The sequence below is a fragment of the Hippopotamus amphibius genome, chromosome 5 (genome assembly GCF_030028045.1).
Source record: "Hippopotamus amphibius kiboko isolate mHipAmp2 chromosome 5, mHipAmp2.hap2, whole genome shotgun sequence".
Taxonomy (NCBI): Eukaryota; Metazoa; Chordata; class Mammalia; order Artiodactyla; family Hippopotamidae; genus Hippopotamus; species Hippopotamus amphibius.
In genome coordinates, this window is record NC_080190.1 from 35,226,291 (window position 1) to 35,247,811 (window position 21,521).

The window sequence follows — 21,521 nt, forward strand, 5'->3', positions numbered from 1 at the left end:
TGTCAGATGCTTTGAAAGTTTTTCACTTTTATTGGAGACACCTTCCCCTGTTCCTTACATATCTTTTCAGTTGCTTATCTACAACTCTTTTCCATCTGTAGCTCCTAGAAGATGGACCTATCCTCTAATACAGAGATCCATTGCTCCTACATTTTGTAGGTTTGTTTTTCCCACTGATTCACATTTATCTTCCCTTGCCTCAATTAGTTTAAAATTTTAGTATTATTGAGGTCTCACGAAATTGTAAAGTAGATTAAGTATGTCTAGCATTTTTACTTTCCTGTGATACATTGGCTCCCCTCTTTTGAGTACCCATTTTGTCATTAGCTGCCTTTTCTTTTTTTCCTTACATTTTTCTTGCTTTCATTTCACCTCTACCACTTAAGGGAGTTTGTTATAATCAATTTGATACCCTAGTGTATAGGTAATTTATTATAAAGTAAATTAATACCACAGGGGGCCAAATGAGATCCCAGTAGTCTGAAACAGCAGATTTGTTCATGAAATTTGACTCTCCAACAGTAATATAATTTAGCTGAACAATACCGTGTGCATAGAGCTTGTCTCAGATACATACAGATATTGATATACTTATATGCAGATATATTATAAAATGTAACTTCTTAATTTAGGGTCCATATTCGCAAGAGTCAGTGGATGTGCTTCGGGAGATCTAAACACACCTAGAATCTGTGTAAACTTCTGTGATTATGTGTGTTCTTTGGGGAAAGGGTCCATAGTTTTCATCAAATTTTCAAAGGGATTTATTGATTTTTTTTTCCAAAGGTCAGACCCATTTTTATAAACAGCAAAGAGATGAATAGAGAAGATGCATGATTTGGTGAGTAAGAGAGGACCTGTAGAAAATGATCATAGCATTCCAATTATTTTGTTGAAGATATGCTATTTTAAATGACATTTAAACATGGAATGATTGGCTTTAAACTGTAAAATAGGTAATTATAGTATAATTTTTAAATAGTATCAGAGATTTTCTTTTCATTGTTATTCATTAAATATTTATCACACTTCTGTTATGTGTGAGACACTGTGCTAGACATTGCTACAAAGGAAGTGTCTAGGAAATAGGCAGTCATTTTTAAACCATCAGAAAATAGGAAATCAGTGTTGGTTTATTAATCAACAAATAAGTAAACAATTGTGTCATTTTCAGCTCACTACTTTTAGTGAAAAAGAATCTTGATTTCTGAGGAAAAAGTGTTGAAACGTCCAGCAGCAAAACTGATATTAATAATAGAATATATGAAGGTAAACATTTTTATGATAAAAATATAGTTTAGTGGTCATCAGAAAATAAAATTTCTGCAAAACTAAACAATGACTAGGAAGAATATTTAAAGACCCTTTAAAAATAGATCCATATATTTGGCATTGCAAGTATGGTTTATGGACATTAAGTTTATAAATTTAGATCACTGTATGTAATCACAGTGTTTAACCCATTCATACACAATGGCAGGTAATGGGAGTCATATTTTAAAGGGGTCTTTGAAAGGCCTCAAGTTGAGTTTAAAGATTTTTAAAAATTATTTTATATTGGAGTGTAGTTGATTTACAGCATTGTGTTAGTTTCAGGTGTACAGCTAAGTGATTCAGTTATATATGTATCCATTCTTTTTCAGATTCTTTTCCCAACAGGTTATTATAGAATATTGAGTAGATTTCCCTGTGCTATACAGTAGGTCCCTGTTGATTATTATCTAGAGTTTAAAGATTAATTCTCCAACTAACCTATCTTAAACTTGGCTGTAGTGTAGTCAGTGGTGTTCAGTGGACCATTGGTTTGGGATGATAAGTTATACTTTCTTATACTTGCTCTTAAGCAAAGTGTCTTTTCTTTTCCAGACCTTCAGTGGTGGCTCATCTCTGCCTCTCAGTTCAGTTTTCTAGTAAATGAGGAAAGGAAGCTGTTTGAGCTGACTGATATTTTGGGGTCCAAAATTATGTAGGGCTTAAAGGAAGAGGGTTTCTTATGTAGTTTCTAAAGTAATCCTAGAAGTGGAATTTCAGAATTATTTTAAGCAATGAAAATAAGATGTACATGTATCACCCAAGGTGATAACTTATGTAGACAGCATTCATTCAGGTGTACATGTTGAATTTTTTTCTCTCTAAAAATATTTTATTAACTTCCAGGCACTCTTCAATTGTACCTGTCTGTTAGGATATTTATTCAAAATATTAATCATTCATGTTTACTGAGTGCCTACCTTGTGCCAGGCACTACTCTAAATGTGAGCATAGAGCTGTGAACAAAACAGACAAAAAGAAATCTTTCCTCTTATGGACCTTATATTCTAATGTGAGAGGGAGAATCTTATGATTCTAAGTACTTAACTTACTTGTAAAAATATAGCGAATGGTGATTTATTTCTCAGCTGCTTAAAATTGAACACTATCGTCTATGAACCGCAAATGTTTTGTTATATAGATCAATTCATTATAATTTAGATATGTTTTACAAGAAAAATCTATGGTATAATTAATATTTGGTCTGTTTTATAATTTGGTCATTATAGATAAGAAAAAAACCTTCTGTGATGTACGGATGTGTACCATGTAGTAGAAGTGTAGTTGATTATCTTTAGCTTCTCTTGACAAGTGAATATTTAGAAAGCCTGGTGGATAGTCCTAGTAATCTTTTTCTTAAAGTAACCTCTGTTGAAGCCCTTCTAAACTGTTTTTGATAGTAAAGTTTTTGCATAATCAAATCACATGCTTAATAATGCATAATATTTATTAGCTGATTTAACTTGCATTAGGATTATCCCCGTAATGTCTTATAAATTGAAAATTCTTTCAATGAGAATAGTTCTGAATATAAGAATATATTTTTAGTTACATGTGAAATAGTTGATTTCAGACTCGGGGAAAGGGATGCACATAGGATGAGGACATACTGTGAAGTTGCTAAAAGTGGTTTCGTCTTCACTGCTCCACCAGGGATGAAAAGTGGAGGCAAGCATTTCAGATAGAGTAACATTTGACATCCTTTTTGTTTCTTATATAGTACTTACATACATTATACATTCTATACTGTAGTTACTCCTACATTAAGACATGTTGATGAGAGATTTTTGGTTCTGGAAGGGATGTGAGGTATGAATCATGATTGTTAATGTTATGGATTAAATTATGTCACACTAAAATTCCTATGTTGAAATTCTGACCCAAGTACCTTAGAATGTGGCTGTATTTAGAGATAGGGCATTTAAAGAGGTAGTTAAGGTAAAATGAGATCATATGAGTGGGTCCTAAACCAATATGACTGGTGTCCTTAGAAGAAGAGATTAGGACACAGACACACAATAGGGAAGACTGAAAACCAGGTGACGTCACGGGGAGAAGATAGCCATTGACAAGCCAAGGAGAGAGGCTTCACAAGAAACCAGCCCTGCCAACACCTTAATCTTGGACTTCTGGTCTCCAGCATTGTGAGAAAAAATAAATTTCTGTGGTTTAATCCACCCAGTCTGGGGCATTTTGTTATAGTAGCCCTAGTAAATGAATACGGTTAATAAGAACTTTAAGAAAAGAATTGGTGACTAGCTTCAGGATTATATTATTTTTAATTCAAAACAAATTGGCACCAAAAATGCATTTATTTTTGTCTTATTTTGCACTTTTGTTGAACTTTTTTTTTAGCCTGAGGGCTTTCAGGCTAGCAGTATATTTTCTCATGCTAGTCACAGGTAGCTTTTCTGAAGATCCTCTCACTGTTACTTGATGGTGTGATGAATGAAATTTGCTGATGTTCTTTTGAATGTTTTGTTTTCTTCAAATGTAGAAACAATATTTGAAATTTAGACCAGTTTCATTGTATTACAACATTAGACATGTTTTGGACTTTTTGTCATCACCACCACCTCCAGAATCTTCTGCAGCTAGTAAAAAGGAGAAAAGCAGTATTATTGGGAGTCAGTGGATAATATAGTGTTTTTTTCCTAATATTAGTGTAACTTTATAGACTACCTGATAGTTTTAACCTATAGCAAGTACTAAGGGTATGACCATTTAAAAACTTGAATTCAGTTAGTCCATTTAGAAAATAAAATCTAATAAATTATTAGCCAATTAATGTCTCAGTTTCACAAAAGAACCACTGAACTGTGCAGTCCAGGAATCTGAGTTGTTGCTTTGTGCCAGGCACAAAGCTTGTTGCCTGGAGATAAAATAATATTCTTAGCTTACAGAGACTTAGTGTAGTAGGAAAAAAATTCGGAAGTAATTTTTATGTAAAGTATAAAAGATCCACATCCAATATACTGAATACTAAAAAAAAAATGTCAGGAGCCATTTAAAGGCCTTGATAACCTGTTCATCATAAAATTGAGATAGAGATTAATTGTACTAAGAAACACTTTTTCTTTTCACTTGTTCAGTAAAAAAATGACCATTTTTTGTTATCTTTTTGAAGTGCAGATCAGATCTTACCGCTTTCTTGTTTAAATCCCTTTAAGGACTTCCCAGTACTCTGGAGGACAAATCCTTAGCAAGGCCTCAAGGCAACACTGTCTAGCAGAGCTGCCTGCATTCCAGGCTTCCTCTGGTACTTTGCCCTCCTTGCTCTCTAGACTCCAGCTATACCAGTTTTTAAATTCTTTAATTGTACCAAGCTTATTTCCACTTCAAGGCCTTTGTGTATCTTCTGTTCTTTCCTTTCCAACTCCTCCTTTCTTTGCTTAGGCAAAGATTACTGTCTTCAATTTAGCATAAGCATCCTTCAGGAAAGCCTTCCTGATGTCCCAGGTACACACCTCTTGTTTCCTCTGATAATTCAAGTTAGATAACCAATTGTTCATTTGTTGGTTTAATGTCTAGCTCCCCCACCAGGTGGTTCCATCTTTCCCCAGGGCCTGCCTAACACAGGGCCTTGTACAGAATACACACCCAATAAATATGTAAGTGGATGTATATTCCGGAGTCAGTAACTCCTGTTTTTATTCTGTTGAAGGATATCCTTCACCCTTTAAACAAAATGCTTTCTCCCTCTATGAGTCCTTTAAAAATACCACTAAAAAGAACCATCTAAAAATAATGTTGCATCTTCTTTCTTTCTTTTTTCTTTTTTTACAAGGCTTTTCCAGATAGAGATGATTTCTTTGTTAAACACTCAGGATTTCTTACAAAACCTTTTGAGTGTTGAGCTCTCGAGACAAAATATGAAATCATGACATTAGTATTCCACTTTCAAGATGACATTTGAGTCATCTGATGAACTAATAGGTGATCCTAAGCATCTTAACAGAGGCTTTCTGAAGATTACATTCAACCTAACCAAGTGACTTTAGGAGTAGAAATTTCATCAGGATAAACAGCACTAAATAGAGACAACTGAGGCACAGGTTAAGTCTTGGGTTACCTGTCAAGTCACCCCACTCAGCTGGCCAGCTTTACATCTAGGGCTTCCTTAGGTCTGGACGTAAGGCTGGAGATCTGTAAAACCTTCTCATTATATGGAGAGGTACATTAAGCTCGGGGGTTAAGTAAGATGCCCAAAGTATCACAGCTAATGTGCACAATCTTAGGACTAAAGTTATTTTCTCACCTAATCCTGACTGATCCCACTGATTCTATGGTTTTCATATTATTTCTAAAAACTCAATATTCTGCAGAGGTACCTCAGAAGCCACCTTCTAGAGTGGATGAAGAAACCTAGCCCTAACCCCTACTTCAACTGGACCAGTCATTTCCATCTGGAATTATAAAGTAAGATCCTGTTTGGGGGGGATAAAAACGCTGAAAACCACTCATCAACTTCCTATAATTCCCAGTCTGTGTGCTATAAAGCAAATTTCCTGTTTACATTTACTTTTTATGCTTTTGTCATGTGAGATTAAGCTCTGCTTGACTTCCAGCTACTTTACAAGAAGCCAAAACAGATTTCATCTAACCTTTTTCAGTTGTATTTCCTTCTTCCTGCTTTTTCATCTCTTCAGTTACCTTCATCTTTTCATCATACTCATCAGCTAGGGACTTCCATTCCACTCTGTTGTTCTGAAGACCACTCAGCATAGGTGTGATTTCTCTGTGAAACCGTGAGAACTCCTAGAGAGAATTTTAGGTCAGAAACTACTTAAATCAGATAGTTCATTTTCAGTACTTTTTTACTCATAGAAGGACCCGTAAGGAATTATTATAGTGCTCAGGGCTGCGAGGATGAAATTAACTCAGTGCCTTGAAAGAGTGAAAGGTAGCTGCTGTCTTTCCTGCCTGGCTGAGTAACTCTGTTCAGTTTGCTTACGTCTGGGTTCTCTCCTTTCATTCCACCCCTGAATGAGAGATTAGGGTAATACCTCAAATTACCTTAGAGAAACAAGAACACCTCTAATGACTTTCCTTGAGGGTGACTTTGATTTTGGTTACAGTTTGAAAGAAAAATTCTCATCCAGAAGATGATATATTTCATTCAGATAATCAATTTGTTTACTTACCTTATATACAAAAGTACAAACAAAATCAATAAATCCAACTTGAAGTTTAGGTAGTTCATCTTTTTTGTTTCTGTCCATCATAGGCTAGAAAGAGAAATAAATTCTTTAAAGACCTTTTCCTAAGATTCAGTGAATAAAATAGATGGATTTGTATTGATAATTTTTAATAAGTAGTGCATTTTTATGTCAGAGTCTTTACAATTGGTTGTTGCTGCAGCACTGTTCTCTCCAGATCTCCTTGTTCCCAGAACTCACTTGCAACCAGAAGTGCTACCTGCAAAGATGAAGCACATGATTCATGAAAGTGACTTATTTGCATTTTATTGGTATGAGTGATTTAAGAATAGAATTTATAATTAACGCTTGAGGTATTGTCGTACCATATGCTCTTTGGTTTTAAAAAGATGTCATTTACAGATTATATTGAAATGGGAAAAGGGAATTTCTCTTCCTGCTTCAGTGTGGTAGACTCATGCTGGGAATGCCTATCTACTATTCGCTATTGCCACCACCTCTCAACAGTAAAAAAGGGGAGATGGGAGAATGTCTAATTCCATTACCTTATGCTTCACACTCTAAAGTTTCCCAGATCCTCCTCTTGCCCTATCTGTTACCATCTGGCATGTACCTGCATGTGCGTTTGTGCACATACATGCATAGTTTAGAACACAGCTTCACCTGATTATGGTGTGAGGGTTCATTTATATAGTTTTTTAAAAACCAATATTTATCAAGTTTATTGAACACCTGCTAGCTGCCTTACGTTGGCATGAGCCGGGCTTACCAAGAGGAGTAAGATGTGGCCTTTATCTTTAAGATGCTCACAGTCTAATGAAGACAGTCATGTAAACAATGTGGTAAATGCTATAACAGTAACAGTATGAACTGCTGTGATCACGCAGAAGGGAGAAAGATAGGGGAGGCTGCATTTATGCTGTATTCTCAAGGATGACTAGTAGTTTGCCAATAAAGAAGGGGAAGACTGTGCAGATAAAATTGAACGTTCAGAACTTATATATGTAGGAGCTTAGAGTGTGAGGTAGTGACATGGGAAAGAGTGAAAAGAAAGAAACTGGGGAGCAGGAGTTAAGGACAGGTAGTGACAGGCCATGTAAGCTTTGCTGGGAAGTTTAAGTTGATTCTCTTGGCCAGAGGTTCTTATTCTTTGAGCCATAGGGTCCCTCAAAAGTGCACGAGTGGCACAAAAGTGGATGCCAAGAGAGAGACAAGCTAAAGTAACTTTGCTTTTTTCTCTTGATCTATGTACAACTTCTTGTGCAAGAAAAATAGACTCTGCTTCTTTCTTTTAAAAAGGTTGAAAACCCCCCAGCAGTGGGGAGTTTAGAAGGCTTTTTAAGCAATGCAGTGGCCAAGCAGAGCTCTATTTTTAAGCAGTCCTAGCAGCAGTTCAGAGGAAAGTTGGAGAGTTCATGATAAGAGGATCACTTAGGAGGCTGCCCCCATAGTTCTGATGAAAGAGGGAAAGTATGAACTAAGGTGGTGACAAGAGTGATGAACAGGAATGGTTTTGAAATGAGGGAGAGGGACTCAAACAAGACCCAGGTTTCTGGCTTGGGTGATTGTTGTAGATAAAGAATAGAGGAGGAAGAGCAGGCAAGCAGCATGGAAGGAGTACAAGTGTTCAGTTTGGGGCTTGATGGCTCCAATTGTTGTCTTCACAAATACAGTCCACATTTATAGTTGAACCCAGTGAATTCTGGCCTCTTCTGCTTAGGGTTTTCCCTGTGAATTAACTGAGGAAGAAGGAGAAGCTTCTTTCATTGATTAGTAAGAAACCAAGTGGTAAACTAATAGCTTCCACTCTCAGTCCCCAAGGTTGGGGAAGAACTTCCTTAGAAGATGCCCTTAAACATGAACCCACAGATAGTGCTAATAACTGACAGCATACTGAAGAGGAGATTGTGGGAGCAAAACCACCATTGATGGATGAAGGTACTAATTCATCCTTGTCTCGTGTTTTTATATCCTCTATTAAAAACACAGACACTCCCTGAATAGTTTTATATAAACTTCTTACAGCCTGTCCAATGATAAAGGAATTCTCTTCAGAAAGCATTTTCTTTCCAAGGTTCCCTCTTTTTGTCTTGTTCTGACCCAATGACCTATTTTCCTACTGACATTTGTGAGTTCTTGAAAGCTGCTTGCTTTTCTTCACTAACAGAAACCCAACAAGGAACATTGAACTTTTGTCTTAACTTCTTAAATTCCTTTTTTCTTCTTCATAAATTATAAACTGATTGTTTCAGAGGACAAGTCCAGGGTAATGAAGATAATTGCTTACAAAATATATAGCCATATAATTGATAGCTATCACTAAATTCTGAGGTCACCAGATACCTTCATGTTCACCTTCACATGCAACCTAGACTGAGCCCAAGGGTGCAATAGAAAAGGGGAACTACTTGCCTGACTTTGTACTTCCCAGGGCTTGGTTATAGCTGACAGGTCACACGCAGTCATCATCATTGCCCTTTAAAGGAAAACAAAAAGTGTTAAATTAGAAATAAAAAACAAGTTATTTTTGCCAAAAGATAAATAAAATTGACTACTCACATGATAATCTCTTTTTTGGTTGGATCAATGGTTACGTATTTGATGGCCTCTTCTTCAGTTCCCATTTTTTCACAGGCATCAACAATTTTTTGAAACATGGTTCTCTTCCTAAAAAAGATACAGCTGTATAATAAATGCCATATATGACAAACCCACAGCAAACATCATTCTCAATGGTGAAAAACTGCAAGCATTCCCTCTAAGATCAGGAAAAAGACAAGGATATCCACTCTCGCCACTACTATTCAACATAGTTTTGGAAGTCCTTGCCACAGCAATCGGAGAAGAAAAAGAAACAAAAGGAATCCAAATTGGAAAAGAAGTAAAACTGTCACTGTTTGCAGATGACAACTATACATAGAAAATCCTAAAGATGCCACCAGAAAACTACTTGAACTAATCAATGAATTTGGTAAAGTTGCAGGATACAAAATGAACACACAGAAATCTCTTGCATTTCTATACACCATCAATGAAAGATCAGAAAGAAGAATTAAGGAAACAATCCCATTCACCATTGCAACAAAAAGAATAAAATACCTAGGAATAAACCTAACCAAGGAGGTCAAAGACCTGTACTCAGAAAACTATAAGACACTAATGAAAGAAATCAAAGAAGACACAAACAGATGGAGGGACATACCATGTTTTTGGATTGGAAGAATCAACATTGTGAAAATGACTATATTACGGAAAGCGATTTACAGATTCAATGCAATCCCGATCAAATTACCAATGGCATTTTTCACAGAACTAGAACAAGAAATTTTACGATTTGTATGGAAACGCAAAAGACCCTGAACAGCCAAAGCAATCTTGAGAAGCAAAGACAGAGTTGGTGGAATCAGGCTTGCTGACTTCAGGCTATACTGCAAGGCTACAGTGATCAAGACAGTATGGTACTGGCACAAAAGCAGAAATATAGATCAATGGAACAGGATAGAAAGCCCAGAGATAAACTACAGTCAACTAATCTATGACAAAGGAGGCAAGGATATACAATGGAGAAAAGGCAGCCTCTTCAATAAGTGGTGCTGGGAAAACTGGACAGCCACATGTCAAAGAATGAAATTAGAATACTTCCTAACACCATACACAAAAATAAACTCAAAATGGATAAAAGACCTAAATGTAAGGCCAGACACTATAAAACTCCTAGAGGAAAACACAGGAAGAACACTCTTTGACGTAAATAACAGCAAGATCTTTTTTGACCCACCCCCTAGAATAATGGAAATAAAAACATAAATAAGTGGGACCTAATGAAACTTCAAAGCTTCTGCACAGCAAAGGAAACTATAAGCAAGACGAAAAGACAACCCTCAGAATGGGAGAAAATATTTGTAAACGAATCAGCAGACAAAGGATTAATCTCCAAAATATATAAAGTTTATCCAGCTCAATATCAAAAAAACAAACAACCCAATCAAAAAATGGGCAGAAGACTGAAGTAGGCATTTCTCCAAAGAAGACATACGGATGGCCAAGAGGCACATGAAAAGCTGCTCAGCATCACTAATTATTAGAGAAATGCAAATCAAAACGACAATGAGGTATCACCTCACACTTGTTAGAATGGGCATCATCAGAAAATCTACAAACAGTAAATGCTGGAGAGGGTATGGAGAAAAAGGAATGCTCTTGCATTGCTGGTGGGAATGTAAGTTGATACAGCCACTATGGAGAACAGTATGGAGGTCCCTTGCAAAACTAAAAATAGAACTACCATATGACCCAGCAATCCCACTACTGTGCATATACCCAGAGAACACCATCATTCAAAAAGATACATGCACCCCAATGTTCACTGCAGCACTATTTACAATAGCCAGGACATGGAAGCAACCTAAGTGTCCATCAACAGGTGAATGGATAAAGAAGATGTGGTACATACATACAATGGAATATTACTCAGCTGTAAAAAGCAATGAAACTGGAACATTTGTAGAGACATGGATGGACCTAGAGACTGTCATCCAGAGTGAAGTGAGTCAGAAAGAGAAAAACAAATATTGTATATTAACACATATATGCAGACTATAGAAAAATGGTACAAATCAACCAGTGTGCAAGGCAGAAACAGAGACACAGATGTAGAGAAGAAACATGGACACCAAGTGGGGAAAGTGGGGAGGGTTGGGGGGGAAATGAATTGGGAGATTGGGATACCCAATTGTATACTCTAAATATATGCAGTTTATTGTAAAAAATAAAAAAAGAAAAAAAAAAATACAGCTTTGCAGCAATTTTAGCATATAAACCAGAGATAAAAAGTGTCTTTAATGTGTGCTTTTCAGGTTTCATGTTCCCACTTTGCATCAGATATCCTTGTAGTGTATCTAAGGGGCAAGGGGAGGAGAACAGGGAATGGCTGTGTAACCATGACATAGAAAGGGTTTAAGACAGAAAAATCACAAGCCAGAAAGGGGAAAAAAATGGTAAGTTTGAATACATTAAAATTGAGTTACATGTGACAAAAAAAAAGATCATTATATAAAGGCCACAGGCTATGATGAGACACTGTAATGCATAAAACCAACAAAAAATTAGAATCCCAAATACATGAGAAGATACGAAAATACAAGTGTGAACCATAAGGTACCATCTTGTGCTCAAATTAACAAAATAAATAAATAGATTTAAATATGCCCAGATCAAGAAGTGTCCAGATGTGGGATAACAGAAACTCTTGTACATTGCTGGTGGGAGTTTAAATTGGCGTACTTAGGAGTGCAGTAGTTTTGCAATGTGGTATAAAATTGAAGATATGCAAACCTCACAGCAATCCCATTTCTACATATGTACTTCACAGAAACTCTCATATATATACAAGGATACACAGTGTAGGCAGTGATGAAAGTTGGAAATAATCTAAATGTCCATGAATAGACAAATATACATTTTAAAAGAATTAACTGGATCTCCATTTACCACCAAGCTAAATCTTCAAAACATTGCTGTGTGAAAACAAGTTGCAGAAAGTTATATACAGTATGATGCCATTTATGGAAAAATTTTAAACATACTTAACAAAGCCATATAAAAACATGAATGGGCAGATGAATATACAATATCAGGATGGTGGTATCTGAAGAAGGGAGGGGGTTTTCATGATGGAGTGGGCATGGGATGCCTCAATTGTATTACTTTTTCTCCTTAAAAAAAAAAAGAGATCTAAGGCAAAATCTTAGCATTTGTTGAATCTGGGCTATAGCTATTTGGCTATCAATTATATATTTCTAAATATCTGTCTTCATGTTTGAACTATTTAGTAATTACATTTTTAATGAAGAAGGATCAGAGAGACGTAATACCGCCCAAGTTGTTAAATATTTAGATTCTATGACTAGTTCACCTTGTTCTAATGCATTTTAAACTTTATAGTTCACTGACAAGAAAATGTGCAGAAGCTTGGAGTATCTGGTCTCCTTGGTAATCATTATTCTTGTAAATAGGTTAGCGCTCTGCTGTATATAAGTCAGAATTTTTTGAGTTTGTTAATGTGCATCAGTATCACCAAGGCTTTTCAGCTCTCAGGCGCTGGCAGGATCAGATGTCCGAGCCTGCAACTCTAGATACCAGGCTGCGGACTACGGTGAATTCACCAAGACGAAAGTCACCTCATGAGGTTTTGTAGCGTCGCTCTTCGGGCAGTGCACCTACCTTGCTGCGTGTTCTTCAATTCAAATTTCTTCAGGTAACAAAGTAAATAATATTAGGAGCTTAGCTTTTTAAAATATGTTTCCAGATGTCTAGTAAATTCACTATCAGGCATCTTAAGGGTATTCTATTGATAATCCAAAAAGAAAATGAAGACGTGTGTGTGTAAATAAATGCCTTTTAACTTTAAGGCAATGGACATTTACGGAAGGCAGAACCACGCAGAGTATAAGGGAGTTCTGTACTTACTTGAAATATAAAGCCAGGTCAGTAGCTATTATTGCAACTTCAAACAAATGAATAACTGTTTCAAACTGGCGTTTATTTAGGTTCTGGAAGATGTTTAAACTCTGTAAGATGAAAATTCAAAATAAAGTGCCATCATTAATTTGCCTTTGATTCAACAAATAAATCAAACTATGCTTAATAAAATATAATTATCCTATTTTAGAAAGAAGAAAAACTAAGTGTTTCACTTCTTTTGTTCTCAATTTTCTCTCTTGCATTAAGTTACCCCTCTACTGTCTTTTGAGTAAGGTAATTTAAACTATAAAAATAGATACTATTAGCAAGTATTCATGTAATCAACGTATAAGGTTTTGGAGTAAATAAAAGGGTTTTCTTTCAGGACCATTTCAACAAAAACAATAGATTTAAATTTTTCTGTAGTAATTGAGGAGCTTTAATAAAGAATATCTGGTATTTGTCCGATTGTTAGATGTGAATTATTTACCAGATAATTTCAGAGTGATTATAGAAACTGTTGGAAAACTTTCAGAAGCTGCAGATTACAATAGTACTCACACACACATAGGAAAACGTAAATTCTTCCAAGTTGTTCTTAAAATGTTGTCTTGCAATTATATTTTACAGACTTAACTATACCTTTCTTCAAAGAGTTTCTCACTAATAATCTCTTCATACATGGATCAGCCTCAATTTTTAGCATTCTAGAAAACAAGAGTATAAATCTGGGAGTGGTTTTTAAAAGGTATGATAGATCATTTCAGGAATACAGGCCAAAGGACAGGTGTATAGTGGTTTTGCCAAATGAAGTTAACAGTTATGAAATACAGAAAAATTCCACTGGGAAGGAGGAAATAGTCTATTCATGTATGTAGAGATAGAGGCAGCATAATGTAGAAAAGAATACTGGGTAAAGCACCAAATAATAATAATAAACATTCACATAATGCTTACTACTTACCAGGCCCTGTTCCAAGTGCTCTGTGAACACTCTTAATCGCGAAACAAACCACAGGATAGAGAGGTTAGGTAACCTGCTCAAGGTTAAACAGCTAGTACATAGCATAGCGGATATTTAAACCAGTGCAGCAGGGCACTCCACTGACTCTCAGCAAGGAACCCAGGTTCAGTTCCCAACTTCCTCACTTGGTAGTTGTATAATCCTGGACACCTCACTTAACATCTGTATTTGTTTTCTCAAATGGGGATAATAACAGCTGCCCTGCTAAACACCTAGCACTCAGTCTGTGATCAACAAATATTTGTGGAATGTTGATGCAAATGAGATGGTAACTGGGGATGTATTTTAGAACTGTAAATTGCTACAAAATTTATTTAATTATTATATACCAGTATTACTGTTATATAAAGTTTTGAGGTTATCCCCAGGTTAAAATAGAATTGCAAACCCAAGACCAAATATAGCTGTCATTCCAGGTGACTGAAATATTAGAAAGTAAGAAATGGGCTAGAATTATGTATTACAGTATACATAATACAAATCTCCACTTAAATCTTTTTATAACAGCTTTCATAACAAGAAAAAAGGGTATTTTACATGGCATATAAGTAATAGAAATCTGATACTTGTTAAAATAATGAGTGCATAATAGCAATTATAGTTTTCTTTTTAATTGATAGAAGGAAGGAAATGGCTATTGAACACTCCAAACCACAATAAACAAAAAGAAAGCTTGTCTAGATCAAAATCAGTATCTTACTTGATACAGTGCACAGAAGCCCCTTGGGCCTAATCTGCACAAAATCTGGCTACAGGTTATTTTTAACCTAGTCTGGGTTGACCAGGAAGAAGGAAGAGTAACTGGGCCATTTGTCATTTTAATGGCACTTAACCTGGCCCTGATTTTGGTACACTGGTGGCCTGCCCTTGGCCTAGTGGTGACCCAGTAGCATATTTACATCAGTGAGTCACTGCCTCTGTTCAGACATACGTTATTATGTTCCCAAAGTAATGTGTATTATGTAATTCTGACATACTTTGTAGATCCAATAGCACTTAAAGTCATCCTTGACTGCTGTACTAAGAAAAAGTTGGGGTCATGTGTGGAAGTGCCTTAAACTTTTAGACAAATTAATAGCACATGAAGTCATTTTAATCATTATATACTGAAAATTCGCTAAAAGAGTGGATCTCAGGTGTCCTCAAGAACCACGCACACACACACAAAGGTAATATGTTAATTAACTTGACTGTAAATCATTTTACTATATGTATATCAAAACAGCAGGTTGTAAACATTAAATATATGTAATTTTTAAAAATTAGAACAGGGACTTCCCTGGTGGCGCAGTGGTTAAGTGTCCACCTGCCAATGCAGGGGACATGGGTTCGATCCCCGATCCGGGAAGATCCCACATGCTGCGGAGCAACTTGGCCCATGTGCCACAACTACTGAGCCCACGTGCTGCAATTACTGAAGCTCGTGCAGCTGGAGCCTGTGCTTTGCAGCAGGAGAGGCCACCACAATGAGAAGCCTGTGCACTGCAACCGAGTAGCCCCCCACTTGCTGCAACTAGAGAAAGCCAGTGCGCAGCAGCAAAGACCCAATACAGCCAATAAATTTAAAAAAAAAATTAGAACAAATAAGAAGTTAGGAAAAAAGGGTCAAATAAAAACATTATAAAATGGGGAGAAGGGGCACACAAACAGGCTGCTGAATTTAAATAAACAATCCCTTAGGACAGACCTTGTCTCTACCAAAGGCCATATTGTACAGACTACACAACCATCAACCAAATAAATCAATATTTTTTCTGCACCAATTACTTTAATACATGTTGCTTTTATTTTTAAACCTGGATACCTGTTGCTATTTGGTAAATATATGTGTGTGTGAGAGAGAGAAGCTATATATAAAGACATAAAAATAAACATGACTAATACTGTTTTACTCCACTTAAGTCATACCTTTTTCTAATCCAAAATAATAAAACAGCTCTATGAAAGCAGACAAGGGCATCCCTAGTGGCGCAGTGGTTAAGAATCCACCTGCCAATGCAGGGGACATGGGTTCGAGCCCTGGTCCAGGAAGATCCCACATGTCGCAAAGCAACTAAGCCCATATGCCACAACTACTGAGCCTGCGCTCTACAGCCCGAGAGCCATAACTACTGAGTTCACGTGCTGCAACTACTAAAGCCCGCGTGCCTAGAGCCCATGCTCTAGAAGAGAAACCACTGCAATGAGAACCCCGAGCACCACAACAAAGTGTAGCCCCCGCTGGCCGCAACTAGAGAAAGCCCGCTCAGCAACGAAAACCCAACACAGCCAAAAAAAATAAGTATATAAAGAAAATTGTCAAAAGGTCTTTCACTTTACAAAGTAAATCAATATTGGATTTTAAAAAAAGATGATTAATGACATTTTTAAAGTTAGTATAATTAAGAGAGAGGGGTGTATATTCAACTTTTCAGTCTACTTCCTTTGTTGATAGCACAATATTCCTGATTTTCACTCTTTTTTTCTCACTCATTTTCACTTTAATCTAAAAACACTGTACAAGCCTCGAATTGAAAAACCCTTTCTTAATTCAATATTATTTTCATTCTTTTCCTTCTCTCACAGCTAAGGTTCTTAAAAGAAGAGCTTCTAAGTGTTTTCTTTTTCAGCTATGGATATACAGTCACATAAAAGATCCTGTTTCTGTTTTGTATTAGTTGCTAGAAAGCACTTGACCAGATCTGTGGCCCATGTCTAATAAATGTTTATACTTCTCACTGTACACATTTTGGGCCTTCACCATACTTCATCTTATTTTTTATTTTCCAGTTCTCTAATATATGTATTTTTTGGAAGTTCCATTAAAAACATTCTGCAACAAGTTGAGGATTAAACATACATATGCATGCAATTTTCTTTTTTCTTTTTTTTTCAAGTAAGCAAAGGCAGAGCCAGTGATCTTTAATTAGAGCAAGCAGTCTTAGGATGTGGACAGCACTCGGGAGAATTAAGAATGTCCCTCAAAAATCCAGTTTTGACAACACAGAGCAGCATCAGAAGAGGAGTTGATGGGAAAGCTATGCTGAAGCTAAGGTATACATTTGCACTGACACCTGTTACTTAGTCATCTATGCTAAAGATAATGCCCTGGGTAACAAGAAGTGAAGGCAGGAAGTTTGGCAGCAATGGCCAGACCCAACACAGAGCTTGTAGCTTCATGGGCTTTGGTTAACATGAGCCTCCCCAACTTCTGGAAAGCCCAAGTCAAAGAGGTGTGTTCCCCAGAGCAAAGAAATAGAATTGGTGAGACAGTGTTTGAGTCAATAAATAGGAAGTTGAGGTTGTCCTCAGTGCATTCCTGCCCTCCCCTCACAGCATTCTTCAGCAGATGGCAAGTTACATTAAGGAATGATTAGTTTTTAAAAGACAACAAGCGTAAAACCTCTGCATAAAGACCACAAGAACACAAAATAATCTATGGACTCCATGCAATTCCAACCAAAATACCAACAGGTTTGTGCATATATATGTAAATTGACAAACTGATTTTAAAGTTCGTATGAAAATACAAAGTCTTAATAAAAGCCAAGGCAGTCTTGAAGTAGAACAAAGCTGGAGAATTTATACTGAAAGAAATTAAGACTTATTGTAAAGCTATAGTAATTAAGATGACATGACAGTGACAAAGGAGAAACCGATCAGTGGAATAGAATAGAGAGTGAAGAAGCAGTCCACTTTTATAATCAGTTACCTGATCTATGACAATGATCTCTCTGAAATGAAGTGGGAAAAGGGTGGCCTTTTTAAAAAATGGTGCTGGGTCAACTGGATTTCCTCATGGACAGAAAAATGTATATTGATCTCTACATCAAACCATATATAAAAATAAGTTGTGAAAAGATTGTGGATCTAAATGAGAAAGGAAGAACTTTCTTATAGAGAAAAACATCTCATTACCTTGAATAGGCAAAGATTTTTAAGAAGAGAAAAAAGAAAGGCAAATGCTAACAGCTATAAAAGGGGACATCGACAGTAACACAATAATAGTGGGAGACTTGAACACCCCACTTACATCAATGGACAGATCATCCAAACAGAAAATAAATAAAGACACACAAGCTTTAAATGACACATTAGACCATCTCGACTTAATTGATATTTATAGGACATTCCATCCAAAAACGACAGACTACACTTTCTTCTCAAGTGCACACGGAACATTTTCCAGGATAGATCACATCTTGGGTCACAAATCAAACCTCAGCAAATTCAAGAAAATTGAAATCATATCAAGCATGTTCTCAGACCACAACGCCATGAGACTAGATATCAATTACAGGAAAAAAACTGCAAAAAATGCAAACACATGGAGGCTAAACAATTCACTCTTAAACAACCAAGGAATCACTAAAGAAATCAAAGAGGAAAGCAAAAAATATCTAGAAACAAATGACAACGAAAACACAACAACCCAAAACCTATGGGATGCAGCAAAAGCAGTTCTAAGAGGGAAGTTTATAGCAATACAGTCCTACCTTAAGAAACAAGAAAATGATTGAATAAACAACCTAACCTTACACCTCAAACAACTAGAGAAAGAAGAACAAAGAAACCCTAAAGTGAGCAGAAGGAAAGAAATCATAAAGATCAGAGCAGAAATAAATGAAAAAGAAAGGAAAGAAACCATAAGAAAAATAAATAAAACTAAAAGCTGGTTCTTTGAGAAGATTAACAAAATTGATAAACCATTAGCCAGACTCATCAAGAAAAAAAGGGAGAAGATGCAAATCAACAGAATTAGAAATGAAAAAGGAGAATAACAACGGACACCTCAGAAATACAAAACATCATGAGAGACTACTACAAGCAACTATATGCCAATCAATTGGATAACCTGGAAGAAATGGATACATTCTTAGAAAAATACAATCTTCCAAGACTGAACCAGGAAGAAATAGAAACCATGAACAGACCAATCACAAGTACGGAAATTGAGGCAGTGATTAAAAATCTCCCAACACACAAAAGCCCAGGACCAGATGGGTTCACGGGCGAATTCTATCAAACATTTCGAGAAGAGTTAACACCTATCCTTCTCAAACTCTTCCAAAATATTGCAGAAGGCGGAGCACTCCCAAACTCATTCTACGAGGCCACCATCACCCTGATACCAAAACCAGGCAAAGATGTCACAAAAAAAGAAAACTACAGACCAATATCACTGATGAATATAGATGCAAAAATCCTCAACAAAATACTAGCTAACAGACTGCAACAGCACATTAAAAAAATCATACACCATGATCAAGTGGGGTTTATCCCTGGGATGCAAGGATTCTTCAATAGACACAAATCAATCAACGTGATACATCATATCAACAACTTGAAGGATAAAAACCATATGATCATTTCAATAGATGCAGAAAAAGCTTTTGACAAAGTTCAACATCCATTTATGATAAAAGCTCTCCAGAAAATGGGCAGAGAAGGAAATTACCTCAACATAATAAAAGCCATATATGAGAAACCAAAAGCCAACATCGTTCTCAATGGGGAAAAACTGGAAGAATTCCCTCTAAGAAGAGGAACAAGACAAGGGTGTCCACTCTCACCACTGTTATTCAACATAGTTTTGGAAGTTTTAGCCACAGCAATCAGAGAAGAAAAAGAAATAAAAGGAATTCAAATTGGAAAGGAAGAAGTAAAATTGTCACTCTTTGCAGATGACATGATATTATATGTAGAAAACCCTAAAGACTCTACCACAAAACTGCTAGCACTAATTGATGAGTTTAGTAAAGCAGCAGGATACAAAATTAACGCACAGAAATCTCTTGCATTCCTATACACGAACAACGGAAGAGCAGAAAGAGAAATTAAGGAAACTCTCCCATTCACCATTGCAACAAAAAGAATAAAATACCTAGGAATAAACCTGCCTAAGGAGGCAAAAGATCTGTATGTAGAAAACTATAAGACATTGATGAAAGAAATCAAAGACGACACAAACAGATGGAGGGACATACAATGTTCCTGGATTGGAAGAATCAACATCGTGAAAATGACTGTACTACCCAAAGCAATTTACAGATTCAATGCAATCCCGATCAAATTACCAATGGCATTTTTCACAGAACTAGAGCAAGAAATCTTACGATTTGTATGGAAACGCAAAAGACCCCGAATAGCCAAAGCAATCTTGAGAAGGAAAAATGGAGTTGGTGGAATCAGGCTTCCTGACTTCAAACTATACTACAAGGCCATAGTGATCAAGACAGTATGGTACTGGCATAAAAATAGAAAGGACGATCATTGGAATAGAATAGAGAACTCAGAAGTAAGCCCAAACACATATGGGCACCTTATCTTTGACAAAGGAGGCACGAGTATACAATGGAAAAAAGACAGCCTTTTCAATAAGTGGTGCTGGGAAAATTGGACAGCAACATGTAAAAGAATGAAATTAGAACACTTCCTAACACCATACACAAAAATAAACTCCAAATGGATTAAAGACCTACATGTAAGGCCAGACACTATAAAACTCCTAGAGGAAAACATAGAACACTCTATGACATACATCAAAGCAACATCCTTTTTGACCCTTTTCCTAGAATCATGGAAATAAAATCAAGAATAAACGAATGGGACCTCATGAAACTTAAAAGCTTTTGCACAGCAAAAGAAACCATAAACAAGACTAAAAGGCAACCCTCAGAATGGGAAAAAATAATTGCCTATGAAACAACGGACAAAGGATTAACCTCCAAAATATACAAGCAGCTCATGAAGCTTAATACCAAAAAAGCAAATAACCCAATCCACAAATGGGCAGAAGACCTAAATAGACATTTCTCCAAAGAAGACATACAGATGGCCAACAAACACATGAAAAGATGCTCAACATCACTCATCATCAGAGAAATGCAAGTCAAAGCCACAATGAGGTATCACCTCACACCAATCAGAATGGCCATCATCAGAAAGTCTGGAAACCACAAATGTTGGAGAGGGTGTGGAGAAAAGGGAACTCTCCTGCACTGTTGGTGGGACTGTAAGTTGGTACAGCCACTATGGAAAACAATTTGGAGGTTCCTTAAAAAACTACAAATAGAACTACCATATGATCCAGTAATCCCACTCCTGGGCATATACCCAAAGAAAACCATAATCCCAAAAGAAACAATGTTTATTGCAGCACTATTTACAATAGCCAGGACATGGAAGCAACCTAAATGCCCATCAACAAATGAATGGATACAGAAGATGTGGCATATATATACAATGGAATATTACTCAGCTATAAAAAGGGATGAGATGGAGCTATATGTAATGAGGTGGATAGAACTACAATCTGTCATACATAGTGAAGTAAGTCAGAAAGAGAAGGACAAATATTGTATGCTAACTCACATATACGGAATCTAAAAATGGTACTGATGAACTCAGTGGCAAGAATAAGGATGCAGATACAGAGAATGGACTGGAGAACTCGAGGTATGGGAGGGGGCAGGGGGTGAAGGGGAAACTGAGATGAAGCGAGAGAGTAGCACAGACATATATATACTACCAACTGTAAAATAGTCAGTGGGAAGTTGTTGTATAACAAAAGGAGTCCAACTGGA

The 21,521-nt window shown here is 36.4% G+C and overlaps 1 protein-coding gene across 1 annotated transcript in view; it reads right to left on the reverse strand.

The window, feature by feature from the left end:
- Positions 1-3,573: 3,573 nt before the first annotated feature.
- Positions 3,574-21,521, reverse strand: part of PDE6C (phosphodiesterase 6C) — a 61,737-nt gene continuing 43,789 nt past the window's right edge. Inside the window, exons 16-22 of the mRNA XM_057735387.1 lie at positions 12,939-13,039; positions 9,030-9,137; positions 8,883-8,946; positions 6,655-6,729; positions 6,456-6,539; positions 5,916-6,069; positions 3,574-3,905 (exon numbers count right to left, since the gene is read on the reverse strand). Of these exons, the coding sequence (XP_057591370.1) occupies positions 3,844-3,905; positions 5,916-6,069; positions 6,456-6,539; positions 6,655-6,729; positions 8,883-8,946; positions 9,030-9,137; positions 12,939-13,039 (648 nt within the window). The 3' untranslated portion in view covers positions 3,574-3,843. The remainder of the gene's footprint in view (positions 3,906-5,915; positions 6,070-6,455; positions 6,540-6,654; positions 6,730-8,882; positions 8,947-9,029; positions 9,138-12,938; positions 13,040-21,521) is intronic.